This window comes from Vulpes lagopus, chromosome 4, assembly GCF_018345385.1.
Source record: "Vulpes lagopus strain Blue_001 chromosome 4, ASM1834538v1, whole genome shotgun sequence".
NCBI classification, from domain to species: Eukaryota; Metazoa; Chordata; class Mammalia; order Carnivora; family Canidae; genus Vulpes; species Vulpes lagopus.
In genome coordinates, this window is record NC_054827.1 from 124,963,760 (window position 1) to 124,984,127 (window position 20,368).

General features: G+C 40.1%; 1 protein-coding gene across 3 annotated transcripts in view; it reads left to right on the forward strand.

Annotated features, from left to right (window-relative positions):
• Window positions 1–2,985: 2,985 nt before the first annotated feature.
• FBXL5 (F-box and leucine rich repeat protein 5) overlaps window positions 2,986–20,368 on the forward strand; it is a 46,324-nt gene continuing 28,941 nt past the window's right edge. Inside the window, exons 1-4 of one of the 3 annotated variants that reach the window (XM_041751341.1) lie at window positions 2,986–3,158; window positions 12,510–12,725; window positions 16,216–16,311; window positions 17,891–18,077. In XM_041751341.1, coding sequence (XP_041607275.1) covers window positions 12,591–12,725; window positions 16,216–16,311; window positions 17,891–18,077 — 418 coding nt within the window. In that variant the 5' untranslated portion in view covers window positions 2,986–3,158; window positions 12,510–12,590. Of the gene's footprint in view, window positions 3,159–3,554; window positions 3,703–3,836; window positions 4,023–12,509; window positions 12,726–16,215; window positions 16,312–17,890; window positions 18,078–20,368 lie in introns of those variants that run through there. The other 2 variants (XM_041751340.1, XM_041751342.1) reach the window with 2 other exon arrangements.

Consider the following 20,368-nt stretch of genomic DNA (forward strand, 5'->3'; position numbering starts at 1 on the left):
CTTTCCTTGACCACTAATCCTTTCCAGAGCTCTCAAAACTAGGGTTGGAAAATACTAGAGAGGAGGCTTACCATCATATTTTTAGGTCACCACGGAATGATTTGGCATCTTTTTTTTTTTTTTTTTTTTTTTATCTTTCCCCTGTGGCATGTAGTTTTTCATAGAGAATGAGAGCAGGAAAGAAGGAACCATCGATACATCAGGCACCATACGATGTGGATGTTCATGGCTCTGTTCATGTGCCTATCCAGTCTCCTTGTGGTAGCTGATAGCTAGATGGTCAGTTAGAATTTTTCTGTCATATATGAAAAAAAAATCATAGAGAGGTGATTAAATTGACAACCTTGGCCTCAGTAACAATGCCTTCTTTCTGGGGCTAAAGTTTAATGTAAATCAATCATTTATTCTAGATATAGCCAGTGATTAATTGCTACATTATTCAGCACATGGAGCTAATGTTAACAGCTTCCTTCAAAGGGAAGAATGACCACAGAACTTATTTTTTGTATCATTGTATTTCTTTCATTTTGTCATCTTAAACAAATTCCCTGAAATGACCAGAATCCAGAGGGGCTGTTATTGCTGTTGAGCTGACCACACAGCTTTAAATTCCAGGTTACAGCAAAATTGTGTCTGGATGGATTTTTTCCTTGTTGTGAAATACTTATTTAATTTGCTTGCTTCAGGAGGTGCACAGGTGAACAACACGGACACAAACAAGGATTGGGAAATAGAACATGGTGTATTAAAAGTCAGTGAAAATGAGGAAATCATAGAATGTCAGGAACTTCTCTCAATCCTTCCTTTTTTAAAAATATTTCACTTATTTATTCATGAGAGACACAGAGAGAGGTAGAGGCTTAGCAGAGGGAGAAGCAGGCTCCCTGCGAGGAGCGTGATATGGGACTTCATCCCAGGACCCCAGGATTACACCCTGAGCCAAAGGCAGACGCTCAACCACTGAGCCATCTAAGCATCCCTCTTTCTTTTTTTTTTTTTTTTAAGATTTTTATTTACTTATTTTAAAGATTTTGTTTATTTATTGATGAGAGACACCCACACACACAGAGAGAGAGAGAGAGAGAGAGAGTCAGAGATACAGGCAGAGGGAGAAGCAGGCTCCACACAGGGAGCCCAATGTAGGACTCAATGCGGGCACCTTGGGGTCATGCCCTGAGCCAAAGGCAGCCGCTCAACCACTGAGCCACCCAGGCATCCCTTAAGATTTTTATTTTTAGGTAATCTCCACACTCAACATGGGGCTCAAACCTACAACTCCAAGATCAAAAGTTGCATGCTCCACCGACTGAGCCAGCCAGGTACCCCATTCCTTTTTTTATTCAACAGATTATTGAGTACTAATTGTATGACAGGCATTGTTTTAAGTACTGAGCATGAAGCGAAGTGCATGTTCTCATGGAACTCATTTCTCCATGTAACTGGTTCACTTGAAGTCTGTACATTTTAAGACAGCTGGAGTGAAAGATCAGAATGAAGTAAAGAAATAGAGCGGAAATAAGAAAATGTCTCCTGGGGGATAACAAAAAAGTAGAAGCAAAGCCCTAGTGAAAGAGCAGAGTTTAAAAGAAAGGAGGAGAAAGGGGAAGAGGATAACCGAGCTATTAAGAAATCTTATTCTATTACTTAAGTGTTATTCCTGTGTCTTTAGGATAGACTGTGCATAAACCTCATCTCGTATCCCACACAACTAATACAGTGTCTGAGAGGGTGTCACTGGACCAAGATTCGTATGTCCAGATTATTCGTTTACTGATTTATGGGATGCTAGGCAATTACCAAAATGTCTTCAAGACTTAATTTCCTACAGGACGACTTCACAAGTTGTTTTATTTAATAATAACAGCTTATAGACAGTACTTACTATGTGCCAGGTGCCAATATAAACATTTCAAATATGTGAACTCTCTTAATTCTCATAGCAGTGCCATAAGAAGGTATTTGTTTTAGCTCAGACTGCTGTAATGAAGATATCATAGCCTGGATGGCTTACAAACAACTGACATTTATTTCTCATGGTTCTAGAGGTTGGAAGTCCAAGATCAGGGTGCCAATATGGTGAGTGCCCACTTCAGGTTTGCAAACTGCCTTATAAGGGGAAGGAAGCAAGCTCTCTAGTGACTCTCAGAAGGGCAACAATCCATCATGAGGACTTTTTTTTTTTTTTCTAAAGATTTTATTTGTTTATTCATGACAGACACAGAACGACACACACATGCAGAGGGAGAAGCAGGCTCCATGCAGGGAGCCTGATGCGGGACTCATCCCTGGTCTCCAGGATCAGGCTGTGGGCTGAAGGCGGTGCTAAACCGCTGGGCCACTGCGGCTGCCCACCTTGAGGGCTTTGTCTTCATGACTTCATCTAATCCAACTACCTTCCAAAGGCCTAGCTCCTTATGCCATCACATGGTGAGGAAGGGGGTTCAACAAGTGAATTTGAAGACACATGCATTTAGTCCATAGTAGTTTTGTCTCCATTTTCTGTATGAGGAAACTGAGGCTGAAAGACCTCATGTAGCTTATTCAAAGTCACACAAACGGTATCTGGCAAAACCAGGAATCTAATTTTATTTCCAATCCGTGCGTTAGAGACAAACAGATGCCCTCTACTGCAAGGTTCTTTCTTGCCTTCTACTCCATCAATTCTTGAATATTCATCAAACCTGTCCACGTTGTCATGGAACTATGGCAGATAATAGGGACAAAGGAGCGAACGGAACATATCTGGTTCTTGCCCTCCTGCAGGTTATAGTCACTAAGCAAATAACCAAACACTTCTAGGTTCTTAGCATTCTCTATTTCCTCCCATTTCTCTAGGACTCCATTAGTTAGTTCTCCAGCCAACCAGTGGAGAGTTGATCGTGATTAGCAGAGCCCGTAACAGAGTCTCCCTAGGCCTCCGGGACAGGACGGCTGGGGCCGGCGGGGCGGGGGGGGGGGGGGGGGGGGGGAGTGACCTCTGGGAACAGACTGGCCTTTTGCTTGACCTCGCGTGTCCCCTTACTCCCTGAGCCTCTGCTTAAAATGGAGGGATGCGTGCTGAGGTTCTTTCGGGCGCGAACCTTCGGGGATTATTGATTGGCCCTTTGCCCTCAGCGCCCAAGGCCTGACCTCCGTGACCTGGAGTTCCTGTGCCTCAGGTACATTCCTGCCTCCTCGACGCCCAGGGCACATTTCCCCCTGCTTCCTCGGAGGCTCCAGCATTCCACGCTGCCCTGCCCTGCCCCCGCCCCCAGCCCGCGGCTCGCCGGGCGGCTCGGCGCGCGCCCACCCCAGGGGCGGCCAGTGTCCAGTCCGCTCACGCGGCGCCGCAGGCCTCCGAGCCTCGGTCCGGGCGCCCGCTGCCGGGGCCTTTGGGCTGCGGGCCGGGAGGTCGAGCCTGCCACCTGGGGACCACCTGGGGACCACCTGGGAACGGCAGGGGGGCAAAGTGCGGCCTGGGAGGGCCCGCGGGCGCGCGGAGCAGCCACCCCAGCAAACGGGCGTCCCGGCCCGCGGCGCCGGCCGCTGCTCCCGGCCTCGGCGCGGCCATTGTGCTCGGCGCCCGGCCTCAAGGCCCGGTGGGCGTAGCGACTGCCCACCGCTGCGGATAACGCGTTTTATGTTGTGAAACAAACAGGGTAAAAAGACGTGGTTCCTCTCCTCGGCGGGCGAAGAGGGCAAGGAACGAAAGCAGCGGAGGAGGTAGGTGCGAGCGGGCCGCCGCCGAGGCCGCCGCCGCGCGCCCGGTCACGTGGGCCTCGGCGACCGCATGGCGGCGGCCCGCGCGCCCCCGCGTCCCGGCTGGCGGAGTGGGCCGGGCGCGCGCGCCGACGGGGCGGGCGCATGCGCAGGGGGGCGCGCCGCCTCTGCCCCGCGGCGAGGGTGTCTATGGAGAGGCGGCGGCCGCGGCTGCTGAGGCGGAGGCTGAGGCAGCGGCGATGGCGCCCTTCCCCGAAGAAGTGGACGTCTTCACCGCCCCGCACTGGCGGATGAAGCAGCTGGTGGGGCTCTACTGCGACAAGGTAACGGTGTGCGAGGTCTCTTGCTCCGGGCGGCGCGGGCCGGGCGGCGGCGCGGGCCGGTCCCTGGGCGGCCTGGCCTGCGCCGCGCCCGCAGCCCCCGGGGCCGCCCGCGCCGATGTCCGCCTACGCAGCTGTCAGCGCCGAGCTCGCCTCCCGCACCTTCCCCGGAGAGCCCGCGCCGCCGCCCGCCCGGCGGCCTCGGACGTGCCCTCGGGGCCCGCGGCGCCGCTCCTGCCCCGCTCGTGCCCCCGGCCGAGGGCCGCGCTCGCTGCGGCTGCGCTGGGCCCCCCGCCCGCGCCCCGCCCGCGCCCCCGCCCGCGCCCCCTTAGGGAGACAGGCTCCCGGGCGCCCCGCCGGCCTTCGGGGACCCCGGGCCGGCCGCCTGCGCGGGCGCGCGGTTCCTGCAGCTGCCCCCCCGCCTCCCCAGCACCACCGCCCCTACCCTGCTCCGGCCCGTCTGGGGGCTCCCGAGTCCCCGTGCAAACGCCCACCCATCCTCGAGAACCTCTAGCTTGCTGCTTCCTGGCTCAGCGGGCAGCTTCTCCCAACCACCCCCTGCTCCTTCTACGCCCCAGCTTTTCAGCTGGCTTGACTTGGGGGAGAAAACCCAGATTTCTTGGTCTAGGGACTGGAGAAGCTTCACTTTTCATTTACGGTTATCTTTTTTTTTTTTTTTTTTTTAATTTTTCCTTGCAACTTTTATTGTCCTGGAGCATTGACTCGCTGTAGATTTTGTTGTAAGACCGCTATTCTCTCTGGGAATTCTTAACGTGGGCTCGAATATAAGTGACCTCGGAAAAAGTTGGTTTAACTGTGAGAACCTTTTTGGACTCTTAATTGGTGCAACATTAACTGGGGGGGAAAAGAAAAGCACTTTCTGGAGATGATGCAGGGCCTTTTTAATGATTTTAAAACAGTATTAAGTGTCCACATTTTTACCATTTTTGCGTCGGGGGAAGTCCACATATATGCACATATATCCCAAAAACTTCAGGCAGTCCTGTCTCGTGTAGAAATGAACCAGATAAAAAGCATTTAAACAACTATTGTTTAAGCATAGAAACCAACTTTGATGAATTTTCAGAAATTACATAGCATTGAGCAAAACCACTGTTGAGAGAAAAGAGGGGTTCTTATAACCCAGTGCCCCGTATTCAGTGCTAGGCCACATTCAAAACCCACGATTTAAAACGCACTCACAACCATCCTTTTCCTCCCTCCATTTTGAAAATTAAAAAATACCTGATTCAGATGCAGTTTTAAACAGGACAGTCCAGGACAGTGATTCTCAAATCTTGGCTGCTGATTAGAATCATCCTAAAGACTGTTAAAAATCCCAGTGTCCAAACCACTGAGAATCAGCCTCTTCTCAAGGATAATTTAAAGCTCCCCAGGTGAGTCCAGTGTGCAGCCAAGGGTGAGAACCATTTATCCAGGAGAAGCGTAAGGAATGTGGGTAAGCCGTATGTTAAGCTGTGTAGCCCTGAATTTTTTGAGTTAGATTGCTGTAATGTCTTTACTTCCTTTGGCTTTTGAACTTAGTCTGACACTATTCACTAATTGCAGGAAATTTTTAAAATGGGAGGTTTTTTTTTTACTTTCTTAAAATCGAAAAGGGAAAGCTAGTGAGGACGGCTAGACCCAGTCGTCTCTTTAGTTTAGCCTGGAGATCACCTGAATTTGTTATGGAAAATTTTGTGCATGTGTACACTTCCCAAGGGACTTTGGGGCTTTCATTAACTGATTATGATTCTCTCCATAATAGTTAAGAGTCACAATTTTACTTAGTTACATGATAGAATAACCAGCCTCATACAGTGCCATTTTAAAAAAAAACAATAGTGAGTCAAATGAGATTCTTTTCAGTAGTTAAATGTTTCCTCTCGCAGTAATTAAGAAAGCATTTTCAATTTGACATAGCATAAGTTAAAATTACCACTAATTCTTAATCAGATGTAGTTAATGAGATTGTTGTATATATTCATCAAGGAAAAGAAAAGTGCAGTTTTCCAAACCATAGATCAGAGACCAAGGTGATTTAGGGAGGAAAAAAGTGTATGGGAATTCTACATCCAGATTTCTTGATACTAATGGCTAGTGGAAATCTCTCCTAGGATGCCCTTTGGAGGGATCCCTGGGTGGCGCAGTGGTTTGGCGCCTGCCTTTGGCCCAGGGCGCGATCCTGGAGACCCGGGATCGAATCCCACATCAGGCTCCCAGTGCATGGAGCCTGCTTCTCCCTCTGCCTGTGTCTCTGCCTCTCTCTCTCTCTCTCTCTCTCTCTGTGACTATCATAAATAAATAAAAATTAAAAAAAAAAAAAAAGGATGCCCTTTGGGAGCTAAGGTGGAGAAATAATTGTTTAATGATGGCTGAGTAATCTTAAAAGGACTATTTTTTTTTTTTTTATTCATTTGTTGTCTCAAGTTTTGCCTTCATCATCTTTCCGTTGTAAAGACCAGGGATATTCAACCCTTATAGCCTATAGTAGAACTTTACAAAATGGGAACTAGTTTTTGTACTCAAACTGAAAAGATACAAGGTGTGTTATTTCCCTGTATTCTAAGTGTTGACTCTGAATGCCCAGTAATTGTAAAACGGTCAGTTTTATTTTCAGTGTCAAACTTTCCAAATACAATATATTTTAGAAGCATTCATGTATTTACTAGCATCAAATAGTTTATATGCTTTATACATTTATATGCTTAGACTGGTTTACTTAGATTTACTTATTCTTGTAGGCCATTTTAAATACTGCTGTGTAATACCTAATTTAATCCTTTGCTCTTGGATTTCCTCTTACATTTAAAACTTTAAGTTTTATGGAAAGGTTTTTCACCGTTAATCTGGACAACATTCCTTTGATGTAGGTAAAGGAAGGGGTATTTCTCTTTTACAGCTGGGGACTTGTAGGCCTAGGTTAGATAGCCTTAGTTTATGTAAGCAGTTAGTTATAGATCCAGATGGAAACCCAAGTCATGATCTTGATTCCTAGTTAATTTTCTTTGTATGAAACCAGAGTAGTTTCTGAAATTTTTTTTTGGTAACAGTCTGTTACGAAATCTTTTTGCTAATTCACTGACCTTCCAAATTGTTATAATTTTAGTGAACATTTCACCGGATGACATCCTTTTTCCAGTTTACTCCAGTTCTTTGGTCTTTCCTCTAATCCTCAAAATATAATGACATTAATTCTGCCAGTAAGTGTGGAGTCTCTACTGTCCGTTGGCCCTGTGTCGCGTCAGTATCTTGCACTGGTGATGTGCGATGTGGATTTTACTATCTTAAATTTGTGCTAAGGTGGAAATCCAAATGCAGTATAATGGGAGTGGAGGGAAGCATACAGTTAGCTGGACATTGAAGTGTCAGGAGTGGTGTTACAGTGTCTTTGAATTGAGTTCTGGGAACAAAGTAGGTGGTGATTCTAATGATGTGTATAATACGGAGATTCCTAGACTTACACATCAGCCAGTTGTAAAAGTTTGAAGTGGTGGAGGCTTTTATAGAGTGCCTAAATTTTTCAGGTAAGGATATTAATAAGTGCCATTTGCTTATCATTTTATAAACAAAGGACATTTTATGACAGAAGTCCTTATAGAGAAATAAGCTTATAATAATTGGAATAGATTATTTAAAAAATTGAATGAATATTATGAAGAATTTAGTTTTTTTTTTTTCTCCTCTGCATATCTGTAAAAACTGTTGTTGATTGGCATTGGGAAGATTGGTTTATTAGGATATTGAATTGAGAAATAGGGGAGGAAGGAAAAGGTAATGAGTTCTTACTATATGCTTCTGTTATTTCTTTTAATCCTCACAAGAGTCCCATGAAACAAGTATTATCTGTCATTTAAAGATGAGGAAACAGACTTAGTTAAGTAACTTAACCCAACTCAATCAACTAGTAATTAGGAGAGCCTGAATTTTAATTACAGGCTTTTTTCCCTCTTCCAAAGCCCATGTTTTTTTGTATTACCTTTCTGGTTCTGCTACTTATTACTTGTTACATGATTTTGTGCAAAACATTTCACCTTCAGGCCATAGTTTTTTTCTGTCCATATAATTGGTTTGACTAGATAGTTAATTGAGGTTTCTTTATTGAGAATAAATATCCTTTGGTTGAACCAAAGCATTGTGTGACTGAGTGGACAAAAAGTAAAAATGTATTTGTGGTATTAGCGTTTGGGTTTTTGTTGTATTATTTTTCATGTGTATTTTTGAGCTTAATCTAGTGACACAACTTTTTAAGTCAATTTGAAGCCAGGCTGTAAGATTTTAGGTTGTAGAGTGTCTGAGACAGAAAGTCAATTATGAATCTTTTTAAAATACGCCATGTCACTGGTTGTTATTATTTGTTGATTATGTGTATCCTGTTCTATATAGGTTCATCATTGAATTTGCCAGGCAGCAGACTATGCAAGTTTATAGGTCATTTAGGAACTTTTATATCCTACTGTATAGCACAGTGTTTTTCATGGTGTGTCCTATAATCCATTAGTGGGTCATGAAATCAATTTTGTGGGTCAGAAACAGCATTTAAAAAATGAAATGGAAGAGTAAATATTAGAGTACATCACAGGGTAGAGAGGGAAATACTGTTTCCTGAAATTTGTTTGAAGTGTTTGTGATGTGTGTGTGTGTCTAGGTTGCATTGTATTTCAGACTAACAGGTTAAACGCATTTGAAAAACACTTCTTTAGAGTAGCATTTCTCAACCACAGCACTATTGACATTTTGGGCTAGATGATTTTTTCTTGTGGCTGCTGTCTTGTTCAGTGTAGGATGTTTAGCTGGATCCCTGGCTTTTACCCACTAGATGTCAGTAGCACTTCTGCAGTGGTAACAACCAAAAATGACCTCACCCATTAGTTCCTGGGGGGCAGAATTGACCCTTGGTGAGAACTGTTGCTTTAGAGCAAGCATTCTTCGGACAGTTTACTCTGTTGGATGTGGAAAGATAACCTTATGATTGGGACTAATACTGTATCTTGTGGAAAGAAGAGTCCTACTAGTTGTATGGTTTTGGGCAAGTTATTTTTTCTGAGCCTCAGGTATTTCATCTATAAAATGGGAAGTATAATACCTACTTTATCTAAAAGTGCTTTTATAGTACATAAGTGCATCATGGATCTCAATGTGTCTCATATCATTAGTGTCTAGGTCTATTTTTGTCTCAATCTAGTTTGTATGTTTGAATAGCTTTGTAAAGGCAAAGAAAATTTTAAAAATTCATATAAACAGATTTTTAAAGAGTTAAATTGTATGTGCTCTGGTTATCTTTTTAGCTGCTAAATTTACTGATTTTTAGGTACCACGTTGAAACAGTTGCTCATTTCAAGTGGAGATAAAGTGATTTGGGAGTATAAGGACTTCTAGTGATAGTTTTATTTGGGCTAAGTATAAAAATAACAGAAAAACCCAAGTAGAGCTTATCTACGTTATATTTTGTTTTCTTTAGATATATTATGGAATTATTACAAGAACCCTTTGAGGTAATTAATATTAACTTTATTTTACAGATTAAGAAACTGAGGTGTACAGAGCATTGTAGTGACTTGCTGGCAGAGATGGATTCATGCCTAAGCAGTCTGGCTCCAGAGTCAGCAGTTTAGCCTCTAAACTGGATTGACTCTATGAATAATGTAGAATCCTTTGATGCATCTTATTGGGTTCTCAATCTGTGGTATGAACCTGGTCTTATCTTAGCTTGTTATTAAATCTGAAAGATTTTTTACTACCATGAGAATGTATGCAGAACTTCCTGCATGTCGTTTAAAACATTATTTTCCTTAAGTCATGGGAGGGTGTTACTTATTTTTTTGCTATGCTTTTGGTTTTTGTTTTTTTTAAACTTGGTGTAGCTAATACCATGTTTTTTTTTTTAAGATTTATTTCTTACTTCTAAGACTTATTTTTAATTAAAATTTTAATTAAAATTTAATTTTATTTAATTTAAATAAAATGACCCATGATAGTATTTGCTGAGATTAGCCACTAGTAAATTTTTTTTGTGCTCTTGTGTAGCATTTCTTTTCTTTTTAAAGATTTTATTTATTTATTCATGAGACACACACACACACACACACACACACACAGAGGTTGGGGGGCAGAGACACAGGCAGAGGGAGAAGCAGGCTCCATGCAGGGAGCCTGATACAGGACTTGATCCCAGGACTCCAGGATCACACTTGGGGCCAAAGGCAGGTGCTAAACCACTGAGCCACCCAGGGCTTGTGTAGGATTTCTTATGATAAGATCTACAACATTGGTTTAACCAAATCTGTCCTGCCTGTTTTTTTTTTTTTTATGGCTCAGGAGCTAAGAATGGTTTTTACATTTTTAAATGGTTGGAGAAAATCAAAGGAATAATATTTTGTGACATTTGAAAATTATACAAAATTCACATTTCTCTGTCCATAAATAAAGTTTTATTGCAACATAGCCACACTCATTCATGGACTGCTTCTATGTTACAGCAGGTAAATTAAATAGTTGCTACAGACAGTGTGCCCTGTAGAACTTAAAATATTTACTGTCTGGCCTTTTACAGAAAAGAGTTGCCAACCCCTGTTTTAGATAACTTACTTACTTATTGTGGCTGCTGTTCTTTGTGTTACCTCCCTTCACTAGAATATCAGCTCAGTAGAGCAGAGATGTTTGTTTTGCTGACTGATATATCTATCCCAAGTACCAGAAGCAATGCCCAGCTCATAATAACTGCTCATTAAATATTTGAATACAGTAAACAATGCAAGAATTTATAAAAATGAATGATTAATTTTCAAAATAGTGAGACTTAACATTTATTAAGTACCGGTTCATTTTAATTTTACAACAACCATGTAAAGTACAGATGTTATTCTCATTTCTCACCAAGAAGAAACAGACATTGAAGGAAAAAAGTAACTTACGCAGGGTTACACAGCTAAGTAAATGGTAGAACTGGATCTGGTCCTAGAGACTCTGATCTGGATTCCCATAAATGACTTAATACCTAATCCATAATGCCTTTTCCATAAGATACTTAGCTAATTCTGCTCTGTATAGTGGAATAGTTTTGCTTTAGGAGTTTACCATTTTTTCCCATGCTTTGTCATGAGCCTGCTACTCCTGCTGAGAACAGGCAATTAAGACAGCTAAGAGTCTACTCCATTTTAGGAAAACAGGATGAGACTTGACAAACCAAGTCCAGAAAGTGTGTTGTTAGTAGCTTCTTCCCCTCTACTTATGGTGTTTTTAATGTAATCAGATTTTCCCCCTTAAAATGAATTTTGAAACTGAAGTTGAATTGATACAATAGTAAATTTATTTATTTATTTATTTATTTATTTATTTTTTTTTTTTTAAGGAAGGCTTTCCTTTTTTTTTTTCTTTTTTATTTATGATAGTCACAGAGAGAGAGAGAGAGAGAGAGAGAGAGAGAGAGGCAGAGACACAGGCAGAGGGAGAAGCAGGCTCCATGCACCGGGAGCCCGATGTGGGATTCGATCCCGGGTCTCCAGGATCGCGCCCTGGGCCAAAGACAGGCGCCAAACCGCTGCGCCACCCAGGGATCCCTACAATAGTAAATTTAATATGACGATGGAAGTAATGGAAGATTTGAATATTATTTTGATCTTTAATTTGAATCAAGTTTCTAGATCTTTGCATGTAAACTTGATGATTTAATTTGTCATTAGATGTAAAAAATTAAAATTACATCCAAATAGTAATTTTCTTTTGTTGAACCGTAGAATTAAAGAAGATGACAGTGTATATATTTCTTTGCATTTTTATTATTTGTAGCTTTCTTCAAGTGCTTTTACTTTCTCATGCCCTGATGTACTAGGTTTCCATGTTGTACTACTTCAGAAAAGTATATGCTTTCTTATATAAGCTGCTCTTTATCCCATTTTTAAGGGGGAAAGAAAAAACTAGTTCCCCTCAAATCATCTATATTCTAATAGCTCAATACTTTATAATTATTTCTGGAACAGATCAGACTCCTCTTGATATTAAAGTTTAAACAAACTATAATAGGGCATTTTTAAATTTTTACATTGTAAAAGTATTATAATAGCATAAAGAACATTTGAACAAAGACAAAAGCACTTGTAACATTATCCTAGCACAATTATTTAAAAATTTTATATAACTTTATAGAGTATCTATTTAGTATGTATATAGAGTAATGGAATTTTAGGTTTGGAGGGAGTTCGGTCTAATCCTTTTCATTTAAAGAAATTATGTGATGTGTTGGTTGGTGCATGCATCATTTAACTGTATCATCAAGCCCTTCAGAGTGCAAGCCAATATCTTTTTGACCTAGTGTACTTTTTATTATACTATTATCATTTGTTAATTTATAAATTTCCCTTATTTGAACTTGAACCAAGCATAAAGGATGTATTCTGCTATGTATAAAACTAAATAGAATGCATTTGAATATTTTTCTTGGTGCTTATTTACATATATTTATTATGCTTTTCTTTTTAAATTTTTATTCAGCTTTCTAAAACGAACTTTTCCAACAACAATGATTTCCGTGCTCTTCTGCAGTCTCTGTATGCTACTTTTAAGGAGTTCAAAATGCATGAGCAGATCGAAAATGAATACATTATTGGTTTGCTTCAACAACGCAGCCAGACCATTTATAATGTACATTCTGACAATAAACTCTCTGAGATGCTTAGCCTCTTTGAAAAGGGACTGAAGAATGTTAAGGTGAGTTGCAAAAATGGGCATTTATCACAACTTGTGTCATTTGCTTGTAGGTCAGCAAAAACTGTTAGAGTTTTATAGTAAATGATGTTATGTTATAGAAAAAATATTCTTACACTGGTTAAAGACTTTATTCAAGGGATTACTGCATTGAGGTTTTGCAGGAGAGGAGAGAGATGGGACTGAATTCTGCATTTATCAAGGATAGCTGGGGATTTGTAGCCAAGGAACAGAGTGGGGGTCAGGAAGATTACTAAGAGGAAACATCCAGGCTAGGGAGGATCTTGCTAGACTGACTCAAGAAGGTTTTTGCTGAAGGCAGATCAGGGTGGTAAGATATTGAGGGTGGATAGATGATACTGAGAATGATCAGATGCCAAGGGTAGAGGGATTTCTGCTAAACTGACTCAGAACTTTTGCTAAAACTGGACTTCAGTAGGCCAAGGACAGAGCTCAAAATTGGGACCTAGTTGAGAAGAAGGCTTAGAGGAGCCTGTCCTGGGTTGATGATAATCTTTGTCAGTTACCTTTTCATTACTATATATAAAATTTTATAGTGGATGTTACTCCCTAACTCTAAAAGTTGGTTTAAAAAAAAAAAAAAGTTGGTTTTGTAAATGGAAATTTTAATCACCGAAACATTTTTACTTTTTGGTAACATTTGCTCAACTCTTAAAGCTATAATAAATGCCTAATAAATAATAAATGTTACTGATGACTAAAGGTGAGATTGTTGCAAGAGTGAATACTTTTATTTTATAAAATTTATTTAAAAAATGAATGTTACTTATAATGTTCACTATATTTCCTTATTCCATATTTTAGGATGCAGGGATTGTTAAACAGGACAATTTTTTTTTTTAAAGATTTTATTTATTCATTTGACAGCACAAGCAAGGGGAGAGGCAGGCAGAGGGAGAAGCAGGCTCACTGCTGAGCACAGAGCCCGATGCGGGGCCTGATCTAGAACTCTGGGGCCATAATCTGAGCTAAAGGCAGATGCCTAATTGACAGAGCCAGCCAGGTGCCCCTAAACAGGACAGTTTTTAATTGTATAACATAAAATTAGCCATATTTGAGTGTAGTTTAGGATAATGATGTAGAAAGATTTTCCTTTTAATTATATTTACATATTATAGAAATTCAAAATTTGATCTTCGTTTATAGTTTCCCTTGTGGCTTAGTGAAGCATAGACTTAGGTTGCAACTGTCTCAAACTGCCACACACCTTTCACTTACAGATTTGTGTTCTAGAAAACCTGTTCTGCAGCAGAGAAGAAGATGGGCTAAAGGGATAGAAAAGACTAAAGTAGGAAGATGATTCTCAAATGTATTGTAATAGTGTCTGGAAGAAGATACAGTAACTCTTTGGTAGGGAGGTAGGCGATTAGGTGAGGATAGGGTACTGTATATTGATGGAAAGGAGGTTTACTTTTTTTGAATACTCCTTTGTACTATTTTCAGTTTTATATTATGTTCCTGTATTACCTATTCAATAAAATTATTAAGATATGAACTAAAGTAGAGGGAAGGGGACAGACTTGAGATTTACATAGGACAAAACTGATAGCACGTAGTGCTTGCATAAAAAGGGAAAAGGAACAGAGAAGGAGAGAGGAAATGAGAACTGAGCCTAAATTTTTAGGGAATGTAGAAGAAAAGGCTTGGGGAATAAAAAGATCCCTTTTGGACACATTGGATTTGAACTGCTTATGCTTAATAAATGGTAGGCATTTATTAATAGGAGGCATAGATGGATTTCAAGGTCAGAAGAATAATTTGATTTGGAAAAGCAAATTTGGTTTATTATTAGCATTTGAAGTGGAAATGGAAGCCACTTGGGCATGCTTAGGGAAAAAGTGTAGAATCTTCAGAGAAAAGGATATTGAATGGAATATTGAGAAATATATGTATTTTTTAAAGATTTTATTTATTTATTCATGAGAGACAGAGAGAGAGATAGAGAGAGAGGCAGAGACACAGGCAGAGGGAGAAGCAGGCTCCATGCAGGGAGCCTGATACAGGACTTGATCCCAGGACTCCAGGATCACACTCTGGGCCAAAGGCAGGTGCTAAACCACTGAGCCACCCAGGCGTCCCTGGATAAAATATTCCTATATTTAAAAAGTTTCCTTGTTTTGTTAAATACCACATGTTTTAAGTTGAGAGGGCTGATGTAGAAGTGATAGATGTTATAGGGAGGAAATGGGATCTTAGTTCATTTGAGAAAGAACTTTGTAGTTACTGTCCAGGATTAGAATGTTTTACTTTAAGCTGGTTTGAGCCCCTTACTTTTAGAAGTATGTTGATACCTGGCCTTTTGAAATAGACATCGGTTTCCGTCAGCATAGTATAACAGTTGTGGATTGTGTAGTGATTCCGAGGGGACTCTGTGGTGATACAGTCCACTGAGCACTTGGGGACTGCTCAGACGTAGATTAGGAAAACTGAAACAGAGATTATATAAGTGGATACATTAGAAATCAATAGAAGTTTTGAGCAAATATTTGCTATTTTTAGACTTTTTTTTTTAAAGATTTCACCTATTTATTCATGAGAGGTAGATTTTATTTATTCATGAGAGACACAGAGAGAGAGAGAGAGAGAGAGAGAGAGGCAGAGGCAGAGGGAGAAGCAGGCTCCATGCAGGGAGCCCAATGTGGGACTCGATCCCAGGACTTTTTTTTTTTTTTAAAGATTTCACCTATTTATTCATGAGAGGTAGATTTTATTTATTTATTCATGAGAGACACAGAGAGAGAGAGAGGCAGAGGCAGAGGGAGAAGCAGGCTCCATGCAGAGAGCCCAATGTGGGACTCGATCCCAGGACTTTTTTTTTTTAAAGATTTCACCTATTTATTCATGAGAGGTAGATTTTATTTATTTATTCATGAGAGACACACAGAGAGAGAGAGAGAGAGAGAGGCAGAGGCAGAGGGAGAAGCAGGCTCCATGCAGGGAGCCCAATGTGGGACTCGATCCCAGGACTCCAGGATCACACCCTGGGCCAAAGGCAGGTGCTAAACTGCTGAGCCACCTGGGAATCCCTATTTTTAGACTTTTAATGACATTTTAAAGAAGTATAAAGTCACACTACTAAAAGAATACAGGTTCCTTTGCAAGATATTTTAAGGACATCTTTTATTTTTCAAAAAGCACAGAGACCACTTTCTATTTATTTGTCTGTCTGTTTTTGCTGAGGTTTTATGTTTCATTTTAAACTGATTTCCTGGGCAGCCCCCATGGCGCAGCGGCCACCCGTAGCCCTGGGCTTGATCCTGGAGACCCTGGATGGAGTCCCATGTCAGGCTTCCTGCATGGAGCCTGCTTCTCCCTCTGCCTGTGTCTCTGTCTCTCTGTCTCTCTCTCTCTCTCTGTCTCTATGAATAAATAAAATCTTTAAAAAATAAATAAATAAACTGATTTCCTAAGATCAGTACAATATAAATAATGAAGCAAAACTTTTATAGGATATATTTTTTTTTGTTTCTAGAATGAATGTGAGCAGTTAAATTATGCAAAACAGTTGAAAGAGAGATTGGAGGCTTTTACAAGAGATTTTCTTCCTCACATGAAAGAGGAAGAGGAGGTAAGCACAATTTTTTTTGCCTTGTGATTTTGATTTATAAAATTTTAAAGATGTTTTGCCTTTTATTCTTCAGAATAATGCATAGGAAGATAAGCCTCTGGTTCATTTTAGGAAAGGAAGAAAATCCAGAGCAAAAAAAGCATTAATTTTGTTCTCTCAGAGAGGTTGTTGCTTTTCACTGAATCAAGGTTTAATTCGTTTACCCAACTAATATTTATTTTCCTATTATGTAGATATCACTGTATTGAATGTTAATAACTTTTTATGTTACCTTAATGTCATCTTAGAACCTTTAGAGGATTCTTAAAACTTTTTAATGTTGTGTTTTCATGCTAAGTTTAAAGCATTTTTAGTGTTTTTTTTTTTTTTTTTTTTTTTACATTTATTTGAAAGAAAGAGCATGGCGGGGGTGGGGGGGTGGGGGGGGTGGGGCTGGGAGGGGCAGAGAATCTCAAGCCGAGGACTCCTTGCTGAGCATGGAAACTAATGCAGAGCTCCATCTCAGGACCCTGAGATCATGACCTGACCTGAAACCAAGAGTCGGACATTTAACCAACTGAGCCACCCAGGCATCCCTAGTATTCCCTTTTTTTTTTTTTTTGTAGTGGATTTTGGTAATCTAATGGCAGTGTTAAACTTAACAATTTTATTCCTATTTACACATGTATTAGGATATCACTGAGCAGATGAGCAAAACATTTTCTCATTCTCTTTCTCTAAAAGTGGGGTGAATATTAGGACTAGGGTAAGGAATAGAAAAATTATTTTATGAGGAACTGGATTCTTATTCAGTTGTTAATCAGTTACTATGGTGATTATCACCTATGGCTTCACCTTATAATCAGATCTGTATTAAAAAACAAACAAATAAACCTACTTTTCAGCTCTTTCCAGACTAATTAAATTAGGTGAGAGATACTGGCCTGGATGTATTTTAAGGGTCCCCAAGTCATTGTAATATGAAACTAGCATTGAAGTCACTGAGTTACTAGAGTAGTGTTTCTTAACCTGTGATGCACATCAAAATGATCTGTGGAACCAAAAAAAAAAAAAAAAAAAAACAAAAAACACACAAAACTGTGGCTTCAATTCTTAAAGACTCTAATTCTATAAGTTGGAGGTTGAGACCAAGCGTCTGTTTCAAAGAAGACATATAGATAGTTGGGGGTCTCAGTAGAGCTCTGAGTTTTATGGTTCTTAGTACACTGGGTACCTTTCTCATAGGATTTAGAGGTCCTGTTGAGGTAGAGTTCAGTTACTGTAGTAGCAGCAGAAGGCAGTTAACTGACTGAAATGTCTACCTATCTGAGACTGAGTAAGTGTATTTGATAGCTCTGCACAGGAAAAACTTCTGATGCTTTTTAATTACTTGGGATTTATTAGCCAGAGAAGCCATAGAAAGAAGGGTCTTTTTGGTGATATTCTTCCCTACACTCTCTTTTAACTAACTTGGTTGCAACAGCTAAAACTTTTAGCTCTTTAAAGTATGGTGTCATAATACTACAACTGAGCCATTAATTAAAAAGTGTAAAGAAAACTAGTTAAGCATCTTTTCTTATGAATATTTTGTTTCATTTAGGTTTTTCAGCCAATGTTAATGGAATATTTTACCTATGAAGAGCTTAAGGATATTAAGAAAAAAGTGATTGCACAACACTGCTCTCAGAAGGACACTGCGGAACTCCTTAGAGGTCTTAGCCTGTGGAATCAAGCTGAGGAGCGACAGAAGTTTTTTAAATATTCTGTGGATGAAAAGTCAGATAAAGGTGAGATTTAGGGGATCCCTGGGTGGCTCAGCGGTTTAGAGCCTGCCTTCGGTCCAGGGCATGATCCTGGAGTCCTGGGATCGAGTCCCGCATCGGGTTCTCTGCCTGTGTCTCTGCATCTTTCATGAATAAATAAATAAAATCTTAAAAAAAAAAAAAAAAAAGGTGAGATTCATACATTTATTTTTTTTTTTTAATTTTTTTATTTATTTATGATAGTCACAGAGAGAGAGAGAGAGAGAGAGGCAGAGACACAGGCAGAGGGAGAAGCAGGCTCCATGCACCGGGAGCCTGACGTGGGATTCGATCTCGGGTCTCCCGGATCACGCCCTGGGCCAAAGGCAGGCGCCAAACCGCTGCGCCACCCAGGGATCCCAGATTCATACATTTAAATAGTGAGTAAGTTCCGAGGCCATTTGCATCTTGTTGATATGAACTTTAGATTTTGTTTGAGGAATAATTTAAACCATTTATTTTAAGTGTACATTTAATTGAAGACAGTAATTTCTAAGAATTTGGCTTTGTTTATGATAATTTAACGTCTCATATGTATTATAGTATTTCTTAAGGAACTTATGTAGTAATAATAATTATTATTTTAGTCAATCAGAATTACTGAAAGCTATCATATACAGCACTTTTGAAGTATCATCCAACTTTGTTTTTTTTTCTCTCCCCATCATCCACTTTTCTGAGCTCCATTGGCCATAGTGACTGATTTTATCTTTCCTTGTTTTTTCCATCAGGTTTTATTTTATTTATTTTTTATTTTATTTTATTTTTTTTAAAATTTTTCTTTATTTATGATAGTCACACAGAGAGAGAGGGAGAGAGGCAGAGACACAGGCAGAGGGAGAAGCAGGCTCCATGCACCCGGAACCCGACGTGGGATTCGATCCCGGGTCTCCAGGATCGCGCCCTGGGCCAAAGGCAGGCGCCAAAGCCGCTGCGCCACCCAGGGATCCCTCCATCAGGTTTTAAAATCAGTTATGCTTATAGCTTTATTTTTATCCTTTTTTTTAAAAAGATTTTATTAATTTAAGAGAGTGCAAGAGCATGAGCAAGGGGGAGGGGCAGAGGGAGAAGAAGAAGCCAACTCCCCACTGAGCAGGGAGCCTGATGCAGGGCTTGATCCCAAGACCCCGAGATCATGACCTGAGCCAAATCAAATGCTTAACTGAGCCACCCAGGCACCCCATATTTCCGTCCTTCTCCATGTATCATTCTCTTAGCTATATCCAGTAATACACAGGGGAGTGGGTATGAGAGGCATCATTTTCCTGTGTACAGTTACTTTGAGAAAACAAATAAATGTAAATAAAATGTGCTTGGCTTTTTTATTCATAGGCTACATGCTTATTCTTATTGATCTTTGATAGCTTTGCCTTATAAACCATCATTAAAGAGAATAGCATCCTCAGGCTAGTAAAAATTTCTTTTCTGCTTCTAGATGGGCAATAGCAATGACATTCCTGTTAACATAGCTTAAAATTCTTTGAAATTGATCCTTTTTCTCTTTATTAACAAAGTAGGTGAGATGCATGTTAAAACAAAAATGTTTTTGTAAGTGAACCTGTAATTAAAGCCATAAAGCTTGTGTGCTTCACTCTGAAATATAGCTTGTGCCTTAGATACAAAGCCAAGACCTGTTGTGTCTAGTTTAATTGTAATTATAACATGGGATTTAAAAGCATCACACTTATACATTTAGTTTTCCCACTCCTTCAAAGCAAATTATAGCTATATTATGATTAAATGTTTGCCTTTTGAAAAGGGTTAGGTTAAAGTAATTTGATCATGGCATTTCCGTATTTAAGTTGTTTTGTGGGGGCAAATCAGAGATACAAGGTACCTCAAATTCTTCAAATCTTTATTGATGAATCTCCTGTAGTTTATCTTCTTTATTGTAGCATCTTATATGCGTTTTTTTGAAAATTGCTACTGAAGTATTTCATTATAGGAAATTGGATATTCAATGACTACTTTTTAAAATAGTTGCTGACAAAAGATTGCTGATAATGTACACCAGCATTAGAAATGTTTACATTACATTGTCCCAACTGGCTCACAAATAGAAGTAGGTTAGGCCACCTGTGGTTATAGAAGTTAGATTTCACAGATCTCTTATATCAAATGTGAAAATCAAAGAGGGAGCACAAGGAAAATATTGACAGTCACATGAATGGAACGTGTTGTGAAATTTGTGTGTGTCATTAAAAATGCCCTGGAGATCTCATAATCTATCTGACTCCATACTTGAAGCTGTATAACCTGCTGAGTTCCTTTTTCAA